Source organism: Strix aluco, chromosome 28 (genome assembly GCF_031877795.1).
Source record: "Strix aluco isolate bStrAlu1 chromosome 28, bStrAlu1.hap1, whole genome shotgun sequence".
Classification (NCBI taxonomy): Eukaryota; Metazoa; Chordata; class Aves; order Strigiformes; family Strigidae; genus Strix; species Strix aluco.
The window spans coordinates 6541658-6559713 of NC_133958.1; the positions used below are offsets into that span (position 1 = coordinate 6541658).

General features: G+C 57.9%; 2 protein-coding genes across 8 annotated transcripts in view; one reads left to right on the plus strand and one right to left on the minus strand.

The window, feature by feature from the left end:
* The first annotated feature begins 146 nt into the window (after positions 1-146).
* LETM2 (leucine zipper and EF-hand containing transmembrane protein 2) lies at positions 147-9973 on the plus strand. Of its 3 annotated transcripts, none has more exons than XM_074808032.1 (11): positions 147-252; positions 485-705; positions 1416-1836; positions 1992-2135; positions 2471-2605; positions 3010-3213; positions 4463-4582; positions 5200-5310; positions 5455-5541; positions 6294-6368; positions 9827-9973. In XM_074808032.1, exons 2-11 carry the CDS (start codon positions 659-661, stop codon positions 9941-9943), a joined length of 1461 nt encoding a protein of 486 aa, XP_074664133.1. In that variant the 5' UTR covers positions 147-252; positions 485-658; the 3' UTR covers positions 9944-9973. The 3 variants fall into 3 exon arrangements, with proteins under 3 accessions (XP_074664133.1, XP_074664134.1, XP_074664135.1); XM_074808033.1 differs by lacking the exon at positions 9827-9973 and adding an exon at positions 6991-8288; XM_074808034.1 differs by lacking the exon at positions 147-252 and having other exon boundaries at positions 394-705.
* Positions 9974-15948: 5975 nt separating this feature from the next.
* Positions 15949-18056, minus strand: part of FGFR1 (fibroblast growth factor receptor 1) — a 28728-nt gene continuing 26620 nt past the window's right edge. For all 5 annotated transcript variants that reach the window (XM_074807992.1, XM_074807993.1, XM_074807991.1 and 2 more), the window contains one exon: positions 15949-17987. In XM_074807992.1, coding sequence (XP_074664093.1) covers positions 17811-17987 — 177 coding nt within the window. In that variant the 3' untranslated portion in view covers positions 15949-17810. The remainder of the gene's footprint in view (positions 17988-18056) is intronic.

The following is an 18056-nucleotide window of genomic DNA, read 5'->3' on the forward strand; positions in this document are numbered from 1 at the left end:
CAATGAGCGGCCCTTTCTGAGGGCACCTCGGGTCAAGCCCCGCCCTGCCCCGCTCCCATTGGGTGGCCTCCGGCAGGGCCGCGGTCCTGCCTTCTGATTGGCTCTCGCCAAAGGGCCCGTGACGCAGCGCGATGGCGTGACGGAGAGGGAATCATAGAGTGCCGCTCGCCGTGCTAGAGCGCCGCGGGCAGGGCGTGATGGGACAGCCCGGGAGGACCGGGACTGGGACCGGGACCGGGGCCGGGGCCGGCGGTGAGCGGGGCCGGCGGGGCGGGGCGGGGCGGGGGGACCGGGACCGGGACCGGGACCGGGGAGGGGCAGCGGGGCTGGGCCGGCCCAGCCGGGGGGCGGGGAGACACCGGGGCGCCGGGGCTTGTCCCGCCCGGGGGGGACGTGGGGGACGGGGAGGGGTCCCCAGGCGCTGGCCCCGGCGCGGCGGGCGGGCCCTGTCCCCCGCAGCCCCCGCTCACGGCTCCCCTCGCAGCCGCCGCAGCGGCACGGCCGGGAAGGTGATGCGCCAGAGGCCCGGCGGGCCCCGCCAGGGCCCGGCCCCGCCGCCCCGAGGGCCGCAGCGCTCCCCGGCCGCTCGCCTTCGCCGCTGGAGAGGAGCGGCCCGGCGCTGCCCGCGCCCCGCCCGAGGCGGTGGCTCCGCGGCAGCATGGCCGCCTGCGGCTGGAACGCGCTCCTGGCCGCGGCCAGGGCCAGGTGAGACGCGGGGGGATCTTCCCGGGCGCTCCGTGCCGCGAGTCCCTGTGCCCTGCGGGCGGGGGGGGATCGCAGCGAAGGGAGCGGGGAGGTCCCGGCTGATAACGCTTTTCTGTAGCCGGTTATTTACAGTAACTGGGGCTGTTGGGATGTTTCCAGCACAGACGTTCACTGTAATATCAACGCTTTAAACTCGAGTACTTCTGCAAAAGATTACCTGGCTAAGCATGAGAAGTACAAAGTTTGATTTGTCTAGAACTAAGGGATTTTGGCAGTTTTCACGCACAGCAGCCTGCGAGGTCTTTTATAAAAAGAGAGCGAGCTGCCTCACCACTTGGCGCTCTGCAGTGCGCAGCCCGTCTTTTCCAGCTGAGGCTGCCAGGGGAGGGAGGGGGCAGAGAACCCTGTCCTAAGCACTTGGTGAGAGGAGACCAAGATTTGGTTTTTCTTTGTCTGCAACTGGCAAATTTTAGCCAATACAATTGGTAGAAGGGCTTCCCAGAGGCAGTCTGAAGTCTTGGGTTATTTTCCCCCAAGAGGAAAGTTGTTAGCATGGGACAGATTCTCAATATTTTATCCGTTGCTGGAGGATCAGAGTCTCAGATACTGATGCAGCCACAAGATCAGTTTGGCACGAAGAGCACTGATTTGTGTGTCACACCCAGGTACCTTACCACAACGCACTATTACTTGCTTAAATCCCTCTCCAGTTTCAGAGGCTCCCATCTCCTCGCGCACTCCGGTTCTCCATACACTCCAGCAGTTGCTTTTGTCCACCTAGTGGATTCTCATTTGAACTGGACTCACGTAAGAAACTCTGAGAACCGACCTCACTCCCCGGCTGAAGTTGTGCAAAGGTTTCACACGTCCGCCCGCCTGTGTCGGGAGCTGCGGGATGAACCTCCCCCCCACCGGAGTGCTGCAAACCAGGGTACCAAGCCTGCGAAAACACCGACTAAACAAGTCGTAGAGACTCCCGTGGGAAAAAAGTCTTTACGCCAAAAAGTTGTGGATGAACTGAAACATTATTACAATGGATTCCACTTGCTCTGGATCGACACTAAGGTGGCTGCCAGGATGGTGTGGAGGCTCTTGCATGGTCAGGTCCTCACTAGGAGGGAGAGGCGAAGGGTGAGTGCCAGACATGCGAATGCTTTGCTAAAATGATGCATTAAGAGGCTCATTATAATGAAAGAAGTTTAGCTACTCAGTTTCCACACTTCTTTGGAATACTTTCTTTTGTGTCAGGTTGACCAATAATTTCCGCTGTGCTCTTCTCTGTACAGTTGCTGAGAACTTGCGCAGATCTCTTCCGGCTGGTTCCCTTCCTGGTGTTTGTCATCGTCCCCTTCATGGAATTTCTCTTACCTGTATTCTTGAAACTCTTCCCTGAAATGCTGCCCTCGACGTTTGAGACGGAGTCAAAAAAGGTTTGTGTCCTTTCTGAAGATGTAGCCTGCTCCAGCTCGTTAGAACGCCTGTACAGCTGCACAGAGAGCTTCCTGCCTGCTGCTGGAAATGAGTATCAGCCTCACACACATGTCTAGGCCAGACATTCCCAGTTCATCCCTGTACAGGACAGCAGAATTTGAAGATTGTAGTGTAAACAGTGATCAGTAGGAAAGGGCACAGCAATTTCATTTTCTACGGTAACCAAAGCTTATTTGCTTTCAGTACTGAAGACTTATTTCATTTCTTTCCCAGAATCCCCTCCCTTCTGATTTTCACGTGCAATTTCTAATTATGTTTTATTTCCTGAATGAAGGAAGAAAAGCAGAAGAAGAAATTAAATGCAAAGCTGGAGTTAGCAAAGTTCCTGCGGGAGACCATTGCAGAGATGGCCAAAAGGAACAAAGCAGATACAGGACAAGGAAAACAATTCTCCTCGTATGTGCACCAGGTACAACGGCTGTGCTGGGGACAGCAGCTACGATGCTTACACCAGCTTTAGTGCTGCTGGTTTGGGCAGAGAATGTGGGATTTGGGCAGAGATTGCAGAGGTTGGGGGGCGCAGAGCCGTCCTGCCGGGAGGGGTCAGCGGGCCGCCCTCCTGGCGCTGCCTCTGTCGCAGCTCTCTGTACAGACTGGAACAACAGCGAAAGTTTCACCCTGTGAAATCCTGTAAGTGGCCGCTCAAAAACACCGTTTCGCTTTGGCCTTTTAACTATGTCATTGTTTCCATCGAGAGACGGGAACACCAGTGTGAAGACAGGAAGGGCTTCTTCCTTAGAGGGGGAAGAGGATTCACGGTCTGCGATTCTCTCTAGGTCTGGCTTTCGGCCCTGATGCCTCTGCTCTCTTTAGATCCGTCACACCGGCCACCAGCCCAGTACCCAGGAGATCATACGCTTCTCCAAGCTCTTTGAGGATGAGCTGACCCTGGAACACTTGGAACGGCCACAGTTGGTGGCTCTTTGCAAATTGCTCGAGCTGCAGCCCATTGGCACCAACAACCTGCTCCGCTTTCAACTTCTGCTGAGACTCAGAACTATCAAGGCAGATGATGAAGTAAGTTTAAAATAGGGCAGATGTAGCTGCTTTGGTGGAAGGGAGGCTTTTCACAGTCGCAGGCTCTGCTCTCTGAATCGCTGCCTGCTTTCCTTAAGGTGTGTGTCACTGCCCACACTCCTCAGATGTGAAGTTTAATATTGGTGGGAGTTGGATTCTCCCCGTAAGAGGTTCCACAAGAAAACAGAATGAGAGTTCATCTTCCTGCACCCTTGCTGCCTTTGGTGAACCCTAATGAGCGTGGTGCTGCAGATACTGTCACTGTTTAGAACACCCTTATATTTTTATTCTGGAGTCATACTAACTTGTAAAAAAGGGAGGTTCCAATTCTGGAATAAATGTATGGAAACACCAGAATTTAACCATACTGAAGCATGTGTTTGTATTAGTTTATAAAGTGGCTGGGTTTATTTAGCCTGGAGAAGGGCAAAGGAGAATCTGCTTGCTGTTCTCAACTGCCTAATGGGGTTATTTAGCAAATGGAACCAGACTTACAGGTGTGCAGCGAAAGGACAACAGGTAATGGCCATAAATTACAGTGAGGGAAATTCCAACTCGGTAAGAAAAAAATTAAAATCAGTGAGTGGGTAAACGGTGGAACAGGTTGTCTAGAGGTTGTGAAATCCGCATCCCTAGAGAGGCTGGATGCATAAATGGAAGAGGCTGAGCAATGTAAACGAACTTTGAAGTTAACCCTCTCTTGAAGAGGAGGTGGGACTGGAGACCTCCAGATGTCCCCGCTGGCCTCCATTTTATGCTGGTGTAGGAACTGTAATTTGAAATGGCGTTAAGAATCCTATTACGACATGGATAAAGGACCGGAAACTTCTTGCTTGTAGGAGGTGGCCAGTTCTGAGAGACATGTGCAGCTAACCACAGGTTCTGCTTTAGAGCCTGCAATCCTGGCAGTTCTCGGGGTCCCCTGCCTCTGAGCGTAGGATCTCGTGTAAAAGTGTTGGATTCATTCATTCAAACCTGTAGGATCGCAGGTAAAAGTGAAAGTCTCACGACTTAGGGGGGTGGGAAAGAAAATAAGCAGGATCAAAGTTGTTCATCCTCTGTAGCTGAAGACTCTTGGCTTTCAAGGACAGAATGAGTTATCGCCAGAGGCAGTTCTGTCTCACCTTTGTGCTGGTAAGACTTTATGCACATTTACCTCAACAGATATTTCTCTGGGCTCAAGCTCATCGGGTACCTCAGGGTTTCAGCTTACTCTAGGCCTAGATAGGAACATTCCTTTTAATTTCAGATGATTGCCAAGGAAGGAGTCAACGGTCTAAGCGTGTCTGAACTGCAGAGTGCCTGCAGAGCCCGAGGAATGCGGTCGCTGGGTCTCTCGGAGGAGCAGCTAAAGGAGCAGCTCGGGCAGGCAAGTGCGCTCCGGTCTGGTCTTGTTGGAGAAGGTCTCCCGGGACGGAGAGGGCTGCGGTGCAGACCCCGCAGGCGCGGGTTCACCAAGAACTCACACACGTGTCTCTGGATGGGTCCTCACCTGCACAGCCGAGCTTTGAGGCACGAAGCACCCAGATTATGTCTTGGGCTAAAGAGAAAACCAAGTAGCATCAGGGCCAGTTAGAAGCAAGATGAAGTGGGGGGGGTGGAATATGTTTTAAGCTTCTAAAGTAGCCAAGAGCTGTAGCAGAGCCAACGCTACTCTTTTATAAGCACTCAAAGCGAGTACCGGGACGGCTGTAGGTGCTGCGTTTGAGATAAGCTGTAGGTAAGTCAGAGCACTTCGCTGTCACTGTCGGCTCTCTGTCAGCGGTGACACTGGTACCTCACTAGTAGCTGGAAGCTTCTTCTCTGGGGTATATCCCATACGATGTGCTTAACTCTTCAAAGCCATTTCTTCTTATTGTGGTAACTTAAAACTATTAGCCAAATTCAAGACAGCTTTGAGATCTGCAAGGACAAAGAGTACTATATAAATAAGTACTGACATAGAGCCAATATGAAAGAACTTCTCCCCCTGGTTTCTTCCAACAGTGGCTGGATCTGCATTTAAAAGAGAACGTTCCACCTTCTCTGCTCCTGCTTTCCCGTGCCTTGTACTTAATAGATATAAAGCCACAATCTGTTCCGGTTCCACAAAATAAGGTGAGTTGTTTGAATAAAACTTTCAGGTTAATAGTTTAACCATTACGCATTATAGAAAATGAAGCACCGTGACATGAATCTTGTTCTTTGATCCTCCAAGTGGACTGAGGTTTTAACTGTGCTGAACTGTGTGTTCTTCCGTAGACAGGTGAAACTGCTGAAGTGGTGACATCCGTTCTTGAAGGTCAAGAGACCCTGGTGGATCCTGCCCCCGTCGTACAGGGAAGAAAGGTTAGAAAATCAGAGTCTACAAGTCAGAAAATGAGTGTGCAGTGCTGTAACCTTTGGGAGGTGTGAACAAACCTCCCAGAGCTCGACAAAAGCCGATGTTTGACACCGTGGCACAGAGCGCAGAGGCGATGTCTGTTCTCGCGCTGTGTACGTGGCTTTGCCCCAGAGCCTCCCAGCTGCACGCTCTGACGTAAGAGACAGCGAGAGGGTTCAGAGATCTGCTGTGGCACATCTTGTTCTGTTGCTGGAAACAGCTGGTTGTTCAATACCATGTTCCTGCCTCCCAGCAGAGGAGCACCCCTGAGCTCCCAAGCTGCTTTATTCACATAAATACAGAGACTTCAATCCAGGGACGTGTAGCTCAGAGGAGCCGGTTTCAGGTGACTCGTTTGCAGCTCTCTAGTGAACTTGGGCTGAGCTGTCCAGGACAAAAAGAGCCAAAGTATCTTGAGTAAGAAAGTCAGAGAATATGGTTCTCGGCATAAGGCTGAAGCAAATTCCTTAGATTAGTCCTAGCTGGTGAAAGCAGCAACAGAAATTAAAGGAGAATATTGTGTCAACTGCTAGAAATTATTTCCAAATAGCTCAATTAAGTTGCGTAGGGGAAACGATGGAAACGCCGACGTGCAGCTTTCACAAACGTGTGTTGCAGGGAGCGGCCTTGTTCAGAAAGGAGAAGGGACTGTACGGGGTCTAGCTGAGCTTTGTTTTCTGAGAGGGTTCTGCCACTTAAAGCTGCTTTTTCCTTAAAGAATGAAGAATTTCTGTCTCAACCAGCAGAGGAATTGCCAGTCTCAGAAGTGTCGGTTAAGCCTCCCCCACGAGAGGTAAGCTTTTCAAAATCCTTACACGTTCCAAAGGAGATTGTTCTTCAGACAATTTACAAACTGTGGAGATTTGTGCTACAGCGTGTTGTGAATGTTAAGTTCAAGGAGTGACTGGAAAAATTGTGGATGAGAACTACACTGAGGGCTGTTAAACAGAAAAATACCACATGTGACAGAGGCTGCAGTGCGGTTGGGGAGGGTAGCGGAGCACTGGGGGAGGTACCGGTACGTCCTTTCGTGCACTCTTCGACAATCTGCTGTGGACCCCGAGGACAGAGCAGCTCCCATCAGGACCACCACAGTGTTAAGTGCCATTTTGTATCTGCAAAAATATTTCTACAGTGACTTGCCTTTTTTTTGGCCCATTTCCATTCTGTGAATATTTGATTTTGATTTAGCTGCTTATGCATCTGGGATGCCCACTTCAGGCAGGTTTGGGAGTCCAGACTGACTTTTATCGACAGGAGAACGCTCCTTTACCCTGAAGAACTTTGTTCTTAGCTGTTACTCTGCAGAGCAGCTTCCCACAGTAAATGGGAAGATCCCTTCAAAAGAGGTTTTGAATTTCAAGCAGCATTTGTGTTGATACGGCCTAAAGTCTGCAACTTTCTTTCACACCTAGGCTGCGATGGAAGCCCCTCAGAGCAGCAAGGCGGGTGCTAACGGAGTCTAGCCCGAAGCCGGGCAGGCTGTGACGCTGGGAGAGAAGAGCTGTCGTCCCCGTGAGGGAGGAGGGGTTCTCCAGGGGGCTGTGTGACACAGGAAGGGCTCGCTCCCTCTCCTCTGCCAGGCTAAGGCTGGCGCTCCCCTTTTGTACCGGATCCCCTGCCCCCCCCAGTTTAACTTCTGTTGTAAATATGTTAATAACGGTGCTGCTGTCTGTGCTGTTGCTGAACTGGTGTTTGTGCTCTTCAACAAAGGAAAGGCAGCTTTTAATTATGGGCCTGGGCACAGAGAGAGCTAGGCTGGGAGTCCAGTAAAGCCTGTTCTGCAGTTTGAAATCCTCCGCAGGAATATACCCAGGGCTTGCAGCTTGTCCTGCCGCCGCAGCTTCACGAGCTCGAGCTCTTGACCCTAGTTAGCACGGTTTAACCAATAACTAGTGCGCAGAACGACCCGTGTAGCCGTCGTGTTTCGCCGTCACGTTTGCACCAAGGAGAACAACGGCAGCGAAGGGGGGACCAGCACTCTCCTTGGTGGTGTGGTTGCACTGAACTGTTCAGAAAGACTTTGGAACTCGCTGGGCGAGAGCCGAGCAGGGGAGAGGAGAGCTCCCCCGCCTGAGCCCTCACACTCCTCGGGAGGAGCTGCAGCAGGTGCCAGACACAGAAGGCAGAGACTTGTGTTTTTAGGGTCCTGCTGGGTGGTGTGAGGCAGCGACCCGGGGACCCCCGCACATTCCCAAGTCCCGTGTCAGACTTGGTTAAACCTCGCCGGGCTCGGCAAGCGTGCTTGGACTTGCTGTACTTTACACAAGGATTCTTCACACACTCCAGTGTTGGCTGGTGTTTTGGTAGACTCCAGAGGAGGATGCTGGAAAGCTGTTTTTAGCATTTGTTAATTTTTTAACTTTGTCCTATGTAAATGTTTGGAAATTACATTATGGGTTTTAAATACGTGTATTTATACTTACTGCAAAATTAAAGTTAGGCTTGGTGCTAAGTAGAATACAATGTCTTTCCCAGAGGTCAGACAGCCTTTAGCACACCCCTCCCAAGGTCAGGTGTTATCAGCATTTCAACATGTGACTCCAGGCTCTTACTGACAAGGCAGGAACAGCCCGGGGAGGCGGCTGCGGTGGCCGCGTCCTTGGCTCTGCCGCTGCGCCCCTGCCTCGGTCGCACAGGCCGTGTATTGAACTGGTGATTAGTAAATGAGAACAGATATTGCAATAAACTAATCCCCCTTGCTCAAGCGTCACTCCTGCCTCTGTGTAGCACGGATGGGGTGTTGTGATGGCCCTGACAGTCGCTGTCGTTTGACCAGAACTGACCAAACGCCAGCAGAGCCCTCATCTAGAGAAGATTTCAGCCCCCAACGAGCCAAGTACAAGGTTGCTCAGTGCGAGATTTCACTGGTGCTGAGCACTGGGGTACTGTGCGGAACGCGAGTGATTCCTGTAGGGTGGCTAAAGCGTGTAAATAGATGGAATTCCTGAATCCAAATTAAGTGGGAAGGGCTGTGCAAAGGGAGAGTCCCTGTTTTAAAGCACAAACTGGGCTTAGCAGAGCCAGCCTGGTTCACTAAACCCTATCAAAGCAAGAACGTCACAGACGGGCGGAAGGTTTTTGATGCGTGTGACCTGGGGGGATTTCTTGGAGCGCAAAAGAAACGCAGCAGTGAAACAAGCTTCAGCTGTGGGGACCGAGACAGCTCCCGCCAAGCCATGAATTCGGGACCTTCCTTATCTTCAGGTCACTCGCTGCGGAAGCCGGAGCTGCGTGTCCTCGCCCGGAGCTTTGAGGGCAGCGGAGGAGCAGGAGCCGTTAACCGAAGGGTCTCTGCCGCTGCGCCGGGGCTGGGGCCTCCCCCGTGTGCAGGGCTGCAGCTCCCGAGCCCTGGCTGCAGGGTGCCGAGGGAATCGACCCCTGCCCCACGCCGGCAGATGCACCCAACAATCCCATCACTGCCCATGGGGTTTATGTGCTGTGGCCGGCGGACGTGTTTTTCTAGTAGAACGGGATTAGTCTACGCACGAGTCGCACAACCAGCCCCCCGCCGGTGCTCGCCCCAGTCTGGAAGCCGGGGCTGGCACATCCAGAGCCGCTGCTGGGAGCCACCCGCCCGCCCAGATGCCGCGGGGAGGGCTGGTCCTGCCGACCAGGGCCGCTTCCCGCCGGTAGATAGCAGCACCATCCAGTTCTTGTACCGAAAGGCCCCGAAACAGGCTCCTCGGAGTTAATCCGCTTGTTCGGGAACACCCCAGCCTGCTGCCCGGCTCCATCCCCCCATCCCCAGCGGGCAGGGCTGCTGCTAGCCCGTGGCTGGCGAGCTGAGGCTCTGCAGGGCCAAGCACAAACCTGCCAAAACCTTTAAAAACAGCCACAAAACCTCGCGCGTCCTGGGCGCTCGAAACCTCTTGGATTTACACCAGGGTCCTGCCTCCAGGTCCAACCGACGCTCAGCAGCTGGTGTTAAGAACACGCCGATCCTCTGAAGACGAGTCCTGGGGCTCCGGAGCCAGCTTGGAGGGGGGCAGCCACGGGGGCAGCTCTCTCCTCCAGCTGCGCCCGGCCAACAGCCCGGCCGGGTTCAAGCTCCAGCTCCCCAAGCAGCACATAAAAGCCACATGTACGAGGCGCGTTGTGAGCCCTTTCTCGATTTAAAGAGCTGGCTGCAGCCCTGCAACAACAGAGCAGCACATGGAGAGTCTGGTCCTCGCACGCAACCCTACAGTAACAAGCAAGGTCTGTGCCGGGGAAGGCGAGGTTGGGTTGAGAAATTGTTTGTATTTCCAGGGGCAATTAGGAGCCACAGGAGGGAGCGTTCCCCAGAAGCGCCCTCTCGGCGGAGCCCGTCGGAAGGACCCATCGCGGCCGAGGAATTTCCAGTTCCCAGAATCAGCCATTCACTAGCGCAGCGTAATGAAGTGTTTTCAGCACCGACCAGACTTCAAAGGTTCCTGTTTTCTCCACGCCTGCAGCAGCAACTGAGCTTCAAAGCCCAGACCCCGGCGCTGCGTCCAGACCCGCTCCGGCCAACAGCGGCAAAACAAACCCGGCAGAGCCGGCCCCGTGCTGGCAGTGCTGCCCGCGGGCAGGGCAGGCAGCGGGGAGGTGCTGCCTGCGCCCCAGCCTGCCCACCCGCTCCTGTGCCTTCCGCAGCCCCCAAGGGCAGCGCATCGGTGGGGCGCAGGCGTGTCGGAGATGGGGTCCCCCAAGGCTCCCCCGCACGCGTGGGCATCACGGCCCGGTCACGGGTCCTGCAGCTTGCCCAGGAGCCGTGTCCTGCCCCCAGGCGAGCCCCTGTGCGAGCATCACCTGCACGCAGACACGCTTCCCCCGCTCCCAGGAGCTCCCCAAGCGTGTCGTCGCTTGCGGGCCGTGGAAGGGAGAAATGGCTCCGTCCTGCCCATGCACGCGTGGAGCACAGAGGGGCTTGCGGGGGCCCCCCGGGCTGATGCCCCAGCCCCGGGGACGGGCTGCTGCAGCCCCTGCGCTCCACAGCCCCGTCCCTCTGGGATGCTCCTTTCTGGGGCTCAAACCCCGGCCCTCGGCCTGCTCTGGGGTGATCTGCCCCATGCAGCCGATGGGCCGGCACACCACGAGACTCTTCTCCCCCCTCCTGAGCGCTGCAGACCCTCTGCCCCAGCTCCCAGGGAGGTTGTTTGCTCCTGCCCTGATACAGACGGGAGCCAGGACGCAGCCGGGGAAGCACCAGCTCTGCCAGCGAGCCCTTTGGCCACAGAGAGACAAAGACATGTGTCCCGTGTCCCAGAGATGCTTCGGCTCTGCCAGACTCACAAGAAGGGGCTGCCAGCCCTGAAGAGAGCCCAGCCGGCCCCTGGGGAGCCCACATCCCCCCCCCCCCCCCCCCCGGAGCCACCCTGCATCCCCCTCTCAGGGTGGGATCCCTCCCGCTGCCGGGCTCTGTGCTGCCCGGGGCAATGGCAGGCCTGGCCGGGGGACAAGCGCCGCCTTATTCTGGCAGCCTGGAAAGTTTTCAGGGTGTTTGGAGAATTTGGAGTTGAATTTCAAATTGTCAGGGGATTTTCCGGTTTTGGTGCTAGAGGTAGGCAGAAAATTACTGAGATAATACCCTTAATTTCCTGCAAATGGATAATGTTCCCTTGAAAGACTGCCACTCCGATAGTCCTTAAATACATCTTAGGAGAACATCTTATACCACATAACACAGGATAATGAGGGACGTCATCTCCTCCTGCCCGGTGTTCCAGGCCTGCCACTGCTCCAACTTCTGAACACGACTGAACTCTTCCTGGCAGCATTTAGCAGTCACCCAGGGAAGTTTGAGGTGAAATGATCAGATAACAGCTCCTCCAGCAGCTGCTTTGCCAGCTGGGCTCAAGCAGCCTGCAGAGGAGCAGCAGCGTTGTCCGAGAGGTCCGGCAGCCCTCGAGCATCCTGCGCTGTCTGGGAGATTTCTTCTGGCCGGGGTTGGGTCCGTCTGCCGGGATCAGGAGTCCCCCCCAGCCCTGCAGCCATTTGAAACTCACCCACCGCTGCCACCCTTAAACGGGGGGATTAAACACACACATTTCCTCCGGGTGACCCAAGATCCAGGCGAGCTGCTCATCTCCGCGGCCTTGGCAGCTTCACCGGGGTGTCAGGAGCAAGTTACCCGGCTGAGGCATGGGAGCCTGTTCTCTGCTGCTTTTATGGTCATTAACACTAATTAACATGCGAAGCAGCGGTTGGCGCCCAGGGCCACGGTGGGAACCCAGCCCTGGGGCTCAGCTCAGCCCCCATCGAGATCACAGCAAGCGCGCAGCAAGCTGTCCCCATGGCCTCCCTGCTCCCTCTGAGGATGCTCCTGCCCGGCAGCCCCTGCTCGAGGCAGAGGCAGAGGAGGAGGAGGCTGGCGAGGTGTCCTGGGCGGGACGAAGGCGCAGCACATTCTTCTGCTGAGAGGTTTTGCAGATGGAGAGTGAAGAGGGGAGCCTGTGGCATCACCTGGGTGCTGCGCTTCGGCCACGGGCAAGCTAAGGGTGAGCTGAAGGTGAGCTCAGGGCGAGCTAAGGTGCTCCCCGCGGCCCCGTCCTCCTGGCTGCGCTCTGCCATGACCACGCCACGCTGGTGTGTGAGCGAGGGGTCGTTTCGTGCCTGTTTTCCTCCCCTGTTTTTAATTTAGAAAGACCTGGAAGCTGGGGCTTGCTCCTCCCCGGTTTCCCTGCGGTGACCCCCAGCCATGCGGCAGGGTCGCCAGCTTCGGCATTCAGCCTGGAAACGAGCACAGATTGTGAACAAAGTCACCCTTCCGCGGTGGGGCAGCAGGGCACTGGAGCCAGGTGGAGGTGGATGAACCCAGAGCAGTCTTGGGCCACTTACACATCTCTGAACAAACCCATTTTCAGACCAAAAATCCCCACACACCCCCCCAGCTGCTTCCCCCCAGCCCTCGCAGGTTGTTGGCTGCTGCGGGGCTTTCCAGGGGGTCGGGGCTCGACCTCCTCCCCACCCCGGCAGGCAGCTGGCCCCTGGGCTGGGAGAGGCGAGTCCTTCCCGGGTGGATTTGTGCTGCAAAGCTGCCGAGAGAGCTCTGCCCCCCCCTGTGCCCCTCGGCGGGCACCTGCGGGCGCTGCAGGGCCGGTGGCACGTGCCCGAGTCTTGGCTCTGCCCTGCGTGTTGGGACCCCGGGAGCTTTCCTGCGACCCCCCCTTACCCCACAGGCACAAAAAGAGGAGAGTCAGCAGCTTTGCTGCACGACCCCCCCGAGCGAGCGGAGGAAACGAACCCAGCAGAGCCCCATAAATTACTGGATTCTGTTCTGCAACATCGGGCAAATTAAACATTGCAGGGATCCAGGGCCGTGTGTGCTTTGGCGTGGGGAGAGCTTTTCCAGCCACGCCGGTGCCAAACACCTTTCAGGCCTCCCCTCGGCTCCGGTTGAGCCTCCCCCCGGGCATCCCCGCGCTGTCGCTGCTCCCGTTGCGGAGCCGGTTGCTCCGGCACCCACCTCTGCTGCCACCCTGCCGGGGGACGCCGTGCTGTGACCGGGGATTGCTGCGGGATGTCGGTTGGAAACGTCTCCTCCTGTGCCACAGCCGGCCCCGGTCCTTGCATCAGCCTCTAACGCAGAAAGCCGGGGGGGAAAGATGCACTGGTCAGCACTTTTAGAGTAGATTAATATTCAGAGGGAAAAGCACTGATTTAGTGAGGCCCAAGCACAACAAAGGCTGAGATTTATAGCCTCCTGTATTTGAGCAACGCATTCCTAGCAGCCTTTCTGTCTCTGTTATAAATTTGTAACAAAGGAGATGGAGGCTTACACCAGCTTAAAGTAATGTAGAACAAGGGCTCGACAGCCAAACCCCGCGCTGAGCGTTACGGGGCGCAGGCAGCGGCGTCCCCGGGTCTGCAGGGACAGTCCCGTCCCCCTCTGCCCGTCCTCGCACCCCTGCGCACCTGACGGAGCCCCGGCCGCGGCGCGGGGATGCCGGGGGGGCTGGTCCCCTGCCCGTGGAGCTGGGCCACGGATTTGGGAACACCCTGTGTCACCCGGGGAGCGCGGCGGCAGGCGGAGGGTGCGGGATGGGACGGGAGTGGGGGTCGCCCGCGGCTGCCCCGGTTTCTAACCGACGCTTTGTTCGGGTGAAATGAAGCCGATCCGCGGCGGCTGACGGGGTCTGGTGCGGAGCTGTCGGGGCGGGGATGTGCAGCGGGGGACCTCGCCCAGAGCCCGGCCAAGTTCCCGCCTCGGGATGGCCTCGGTGCGGCCGGGACACGTGCCAGGACCCCGACAGCCACCGCCGGGCTCGGCACGGCCACAAAACCACCCCCCCCAATCCAGAGCTGCCTTCCTCTGCCCCTCCCTCACAGCCCCCCACACTCGTTGGGGGGTGAAGGGGCATCCGCTCCCGGACACCCCCGGGGTTTTGGGGAGCGTTGCCCTGACCCTGCTGGGGGCTGCGGCCGTGGCTTTGCTCCCACCAGCTCCGCAGCCCCCACTTCTTTTTTCTGGGGGGGCAGGGTTATTTCCTTGCAAGGAAGCAATTTACGGCTGGAAAGTCACCCTGGCTTTGCCACCACGACCCCCCTCCCGCTCCTCTTGCCATCGGCCGTGCAGTGGGGGGGCTGCCTGGCCCGCGCCGCAGCAGCGAGGGTTCTGGGGGGACCTCGTGCCCCCTCGCAGGTTGCCTCGACCACAGCTGCGCACATCTGGCTCCATCTTTGCTCAGCTGTGGGTGGCCGGGGGGGGCTGGAGCCGGACCCCTGGGTCCCGCTGTGCAGCCGGGGGGGACGCGCGGGGCGGAGGGGTGGCCGGGGGCGTCTCTGGGCGCCGGACCGTGGGACCCCGCGCCGAGGTGGAATTGCGCAGAAGGTTTCCTGCCGTGGCTGGCAGCCGGACAAAGCCCAGCTCCGCGCCGAGTGAGCGCAGCAGCCAGGCCCTGGGCCGCGGCCAGGAGATTGTCTCGGTCCCGCACAGCTGGAGGGCTTTAAAAGGAGAGAAAGAGGAAGGCGAGGAGTGGAAGAGACAAAGGATGCTGTGAGAGCCAAACGCGCCGTCGTGGGCCGAGCGCTCGGTGGCCACGAACACCCGATGGCCCTGGCCACCCGCTTGGGGGGCTCCCGCGGGCAGCAGCTCCGGATCTACCATCGCTTTGGGGTCGTTTCCTGAGGGGGCACCGTCCCTGCAGAGCTCCGGGGCTTCGGCTGGGCGAGAGGCACCGCAGCATCCCCAGGGGGGGCTCGGCGGGAGGGACCCTCCGTGCCCGGGGGGTGCAAAGAGGGCGTGGGGCTCTGCGTGCCCTTCCCTTCCCCAGCCCTGCAGCGCAGCTGGAGTCGCTCTGCTTATTATCATATTTAATTGCCCTCCTGGTAACCCCAGGAAATGAGCAGAAGATGGTGATAGCAGCAGTTTCTGATGATGTAAACACGAGCTCCATCTCTCCCCGCCACCTTGCCAAGTCGGTCCCAGGGAGAGCGGTGATTTATGGAGACCCCCAGCCCCGCTCCCCCTGCTCCCGGCTGCCTGGGCTGCGAGTTTAATCTAGGACTGTGAATTCAACATAAATCACTTGATTAAAAGCTCTACTTAATTTAGGAGGGTGGGGAGGCGGGGTGAGGGGGTGGGGGGCAGAGCACAGCTGATCGATTTAATTTACACAGGGAAATAGCAACAAGCAGATGCTTTTAAAAGGGCCAGTGAGGCCAATGACGCTGCAGCCGTTTCATCTTAACTATTTCAGTGCTCAGCAAAGGGGCTGGCAGCCGCTTGCCGCCCCGCGTGAGCCACCACCCAGCACCCCGAGCAGCTCGGGGGGCCGTGGGGCTCAGGATGCCCCTTGTGATGCCCCAACTGAGGGTCCTCGGCAGCATCTTTAACCACCCCGGGGCGTCTCAGGCAACGAAACGCCCTCCCCAGGGTCAGCGGTTTCTGTAGGCAGCAGGTCAAGTTTAAATGCAAACAGGCTGAGGCTGGCACCGGCTGCGGCCTGGGAGGAGAAAAAAAGACAGAAAAAGTGGAGAGATCGAACCAGAGCCGGGGCAGTTACGTCAGGAGGGGAGGGCTGCCTGGCCGGACCCCCGCGCCCCAGCCCCGCGTCACCCTGAGCCCGTGGGGACGGTGGCACCTTCTGCAGGGTCCTGCCCGCGGGCGGGTGGCCCGACCCCAGGAGGGGACCCGCCAGGCGACGCTTCCTGAGGGGGTCACGCGTCGCTTTGGTAGCAAAAAGGAGGTGAATGGTTTTTAGTTGTTTAATGGGAGAGTGTTTTGGTGGGGAACGCGGGAGCCGTGAAAACCAGAGCTCCCCCCAAACCAGCCGCCATCCCTCGCTGCTCTCTGAACGTCACTTGGACGGGCTTTGGTGCCCGGACCCCTGGCAGCCCCCTCCCCATCGCCCGCCTGCCCAGAGCACCCCCCACCGCCCTCCCCAGGGACGGGGCCACAGCTGGCAAAGTCTCGGTTAAAGTCTTTAATAATTACAAGAATTCCAGATTCATTACAGAAGAGTTTACAACAAATAATATTTCTCCATACAAAGGCAAAATAAACTTTTCAAGTAATAGCGTCCTGGCTCTGGAGTCTCAACGCCAGTGACGGGGAGGGAGGGGGGCACCTGTGGCCCCTTCCCCAGCGAGGGGCTGCCCCCGCCCAGGGAGATGCCCCGTCCCCCCCCCAGCATGGCAAACTGGCACCAGCTCGGCAGAGCTGCGCTCGGGCACCGCGACCGCCGCCGGGACGGAGAGCGGCGGGCAGGGGTGGGCGGCGCGGTGCCCCGGTAAGGCACTGGCGGGCATCGCCCGGGGAGTGGGGGCTGCAGGGCACGCGCCCCCCACCCAGGGCTGGGACCGGGCACTGAGCGGGGCTGGAGCCAGGCGGCACCACTCCGGTGTGCCGGTGCCTCGGGGGGCCGGTGCAGGACCCCCGTGACCCCCCAGCTCCTTCCCAACGGGAGCCGCGGCCAGGGCAGGGGCTGCAGCCCCCCCCCCCCCAGGGCACCGTCCCCCCCCCCAAAACACGGGGCACCCCACGCCCCGGCACCCCACGCACCAATATGGTGCCGCGGGCGCGGGGCAAGGCGATGCCCGGCCCCAGCCCCGCCAGAGCCCGGGGGGACGGGGGGGCCAGGGAACGGCCAGGCACGTAATGACAACGTATTCCCAAAAGGCATCGACACATTATTATTATTGTTTAATACAACCCCATATAAAACTGAAGCAGCAGCAGCAATTCTTATTGAGGGACCTAAACTGAAATAGGTTTAGAACATAATTTAAAAAAATAAAAACAGCAAAAGTAGCAAAATATATGAACTTTTTTTTTTTATAGCAACTGATATCTACCAGCCACTAGTACCTTACTACCAAACTGGTATATCTCTGGTAACAACCCTTTTAAAAAGACATGTAAATATATATTCATATTTATACATATTTTTAGTTATGTACACAGGACTCTTGTTTCTAGCACTGGGGTATTTGGCTGCCTCTGTTATCAGTGCTGAGCAACGCACGCGCTGCGGCTCCCGCGGCCGGGGTGCCCGGGGCTTGGTCAGCACAGCCCATCGGCGCTGGCACCGCGGAGCTTCCCGGGCAGTGAGTGCTGCGCCGGTGGGACCCCCGCCCCAGTGGGACCCCCGCACTGGCGGGACCCCCGCACCGGCGGGACCTCCGCACTGGCAGGACCCCTGCGCTGGCAGGACCCCCGCGCCAGTGGGACCCTCGTGCCGGCAGGACCCCCGCACTGGTGGGACCCCCATGCTGGCAGGACCCCTGCGCCGGTGGGACCCTCGCACTGGTGGGACCCCCGCGCCGGCAGGACCCCCGGCAACGCCGACGCTCCCCGGCACGTGCGGCTGCAGAGCCCCGGCGCTGGCCTCGGCTTAGCGCGTTCTCCAAGTCGCGGATCAGCCCGGCTCTCCGTGCCCTGCCAGGACGTGCCATCCCAGAAAGGGGGTTGCTGCCCACAGGAGCAGGTTTTGGCTTCACCAAGTGGAAATATTCAAGCACAGACTTCATGGAAAAGAGGTTTTAAAAAAAAAAAATAAAAGGAAACACCAAAAAAACACCAGAACAAAACCTTTGGGCTGCAGAGAGCTCACAACTAAGGCGGCAGGAGAAGCTGGCATGAGAGGTGGGTGGTTTTGGTTACGTGAGATGCTACGGTTGTGTCTCTGAACCCTTTCTGCAATAGCTCAGCACGGCCGGGCTGTGCAGGCAGCGTCCGCCGGCAGCCACGGGCACGGCACGGCACGTCATAGCACGGCACGGCGTGGCACGGCACGGCATGGCACGGCAGTCCCTGCGGGCAGTGGCACCCTCAGTGTCGCTTCAGTCCGCCGTTGGTGTGCTGAGGGGGGAACTTGGGAAGGCACGGCTCGTCTGGAAGAGGGTCGTGAGAAAAAACAGAGTCCTCTCCCGAGGAGCAGGTGGAGCTGCGGGTGTCCGGGAAGCCGGGAGAATACTGATCCAGCGGCATGGAGAGGTCCAGGTACTCCTGCGAGGGACGAACCCTGAGGACGGGCTCAGGAGGGGACTGGGCACCCCCCGGGGAGCACCCACCCTG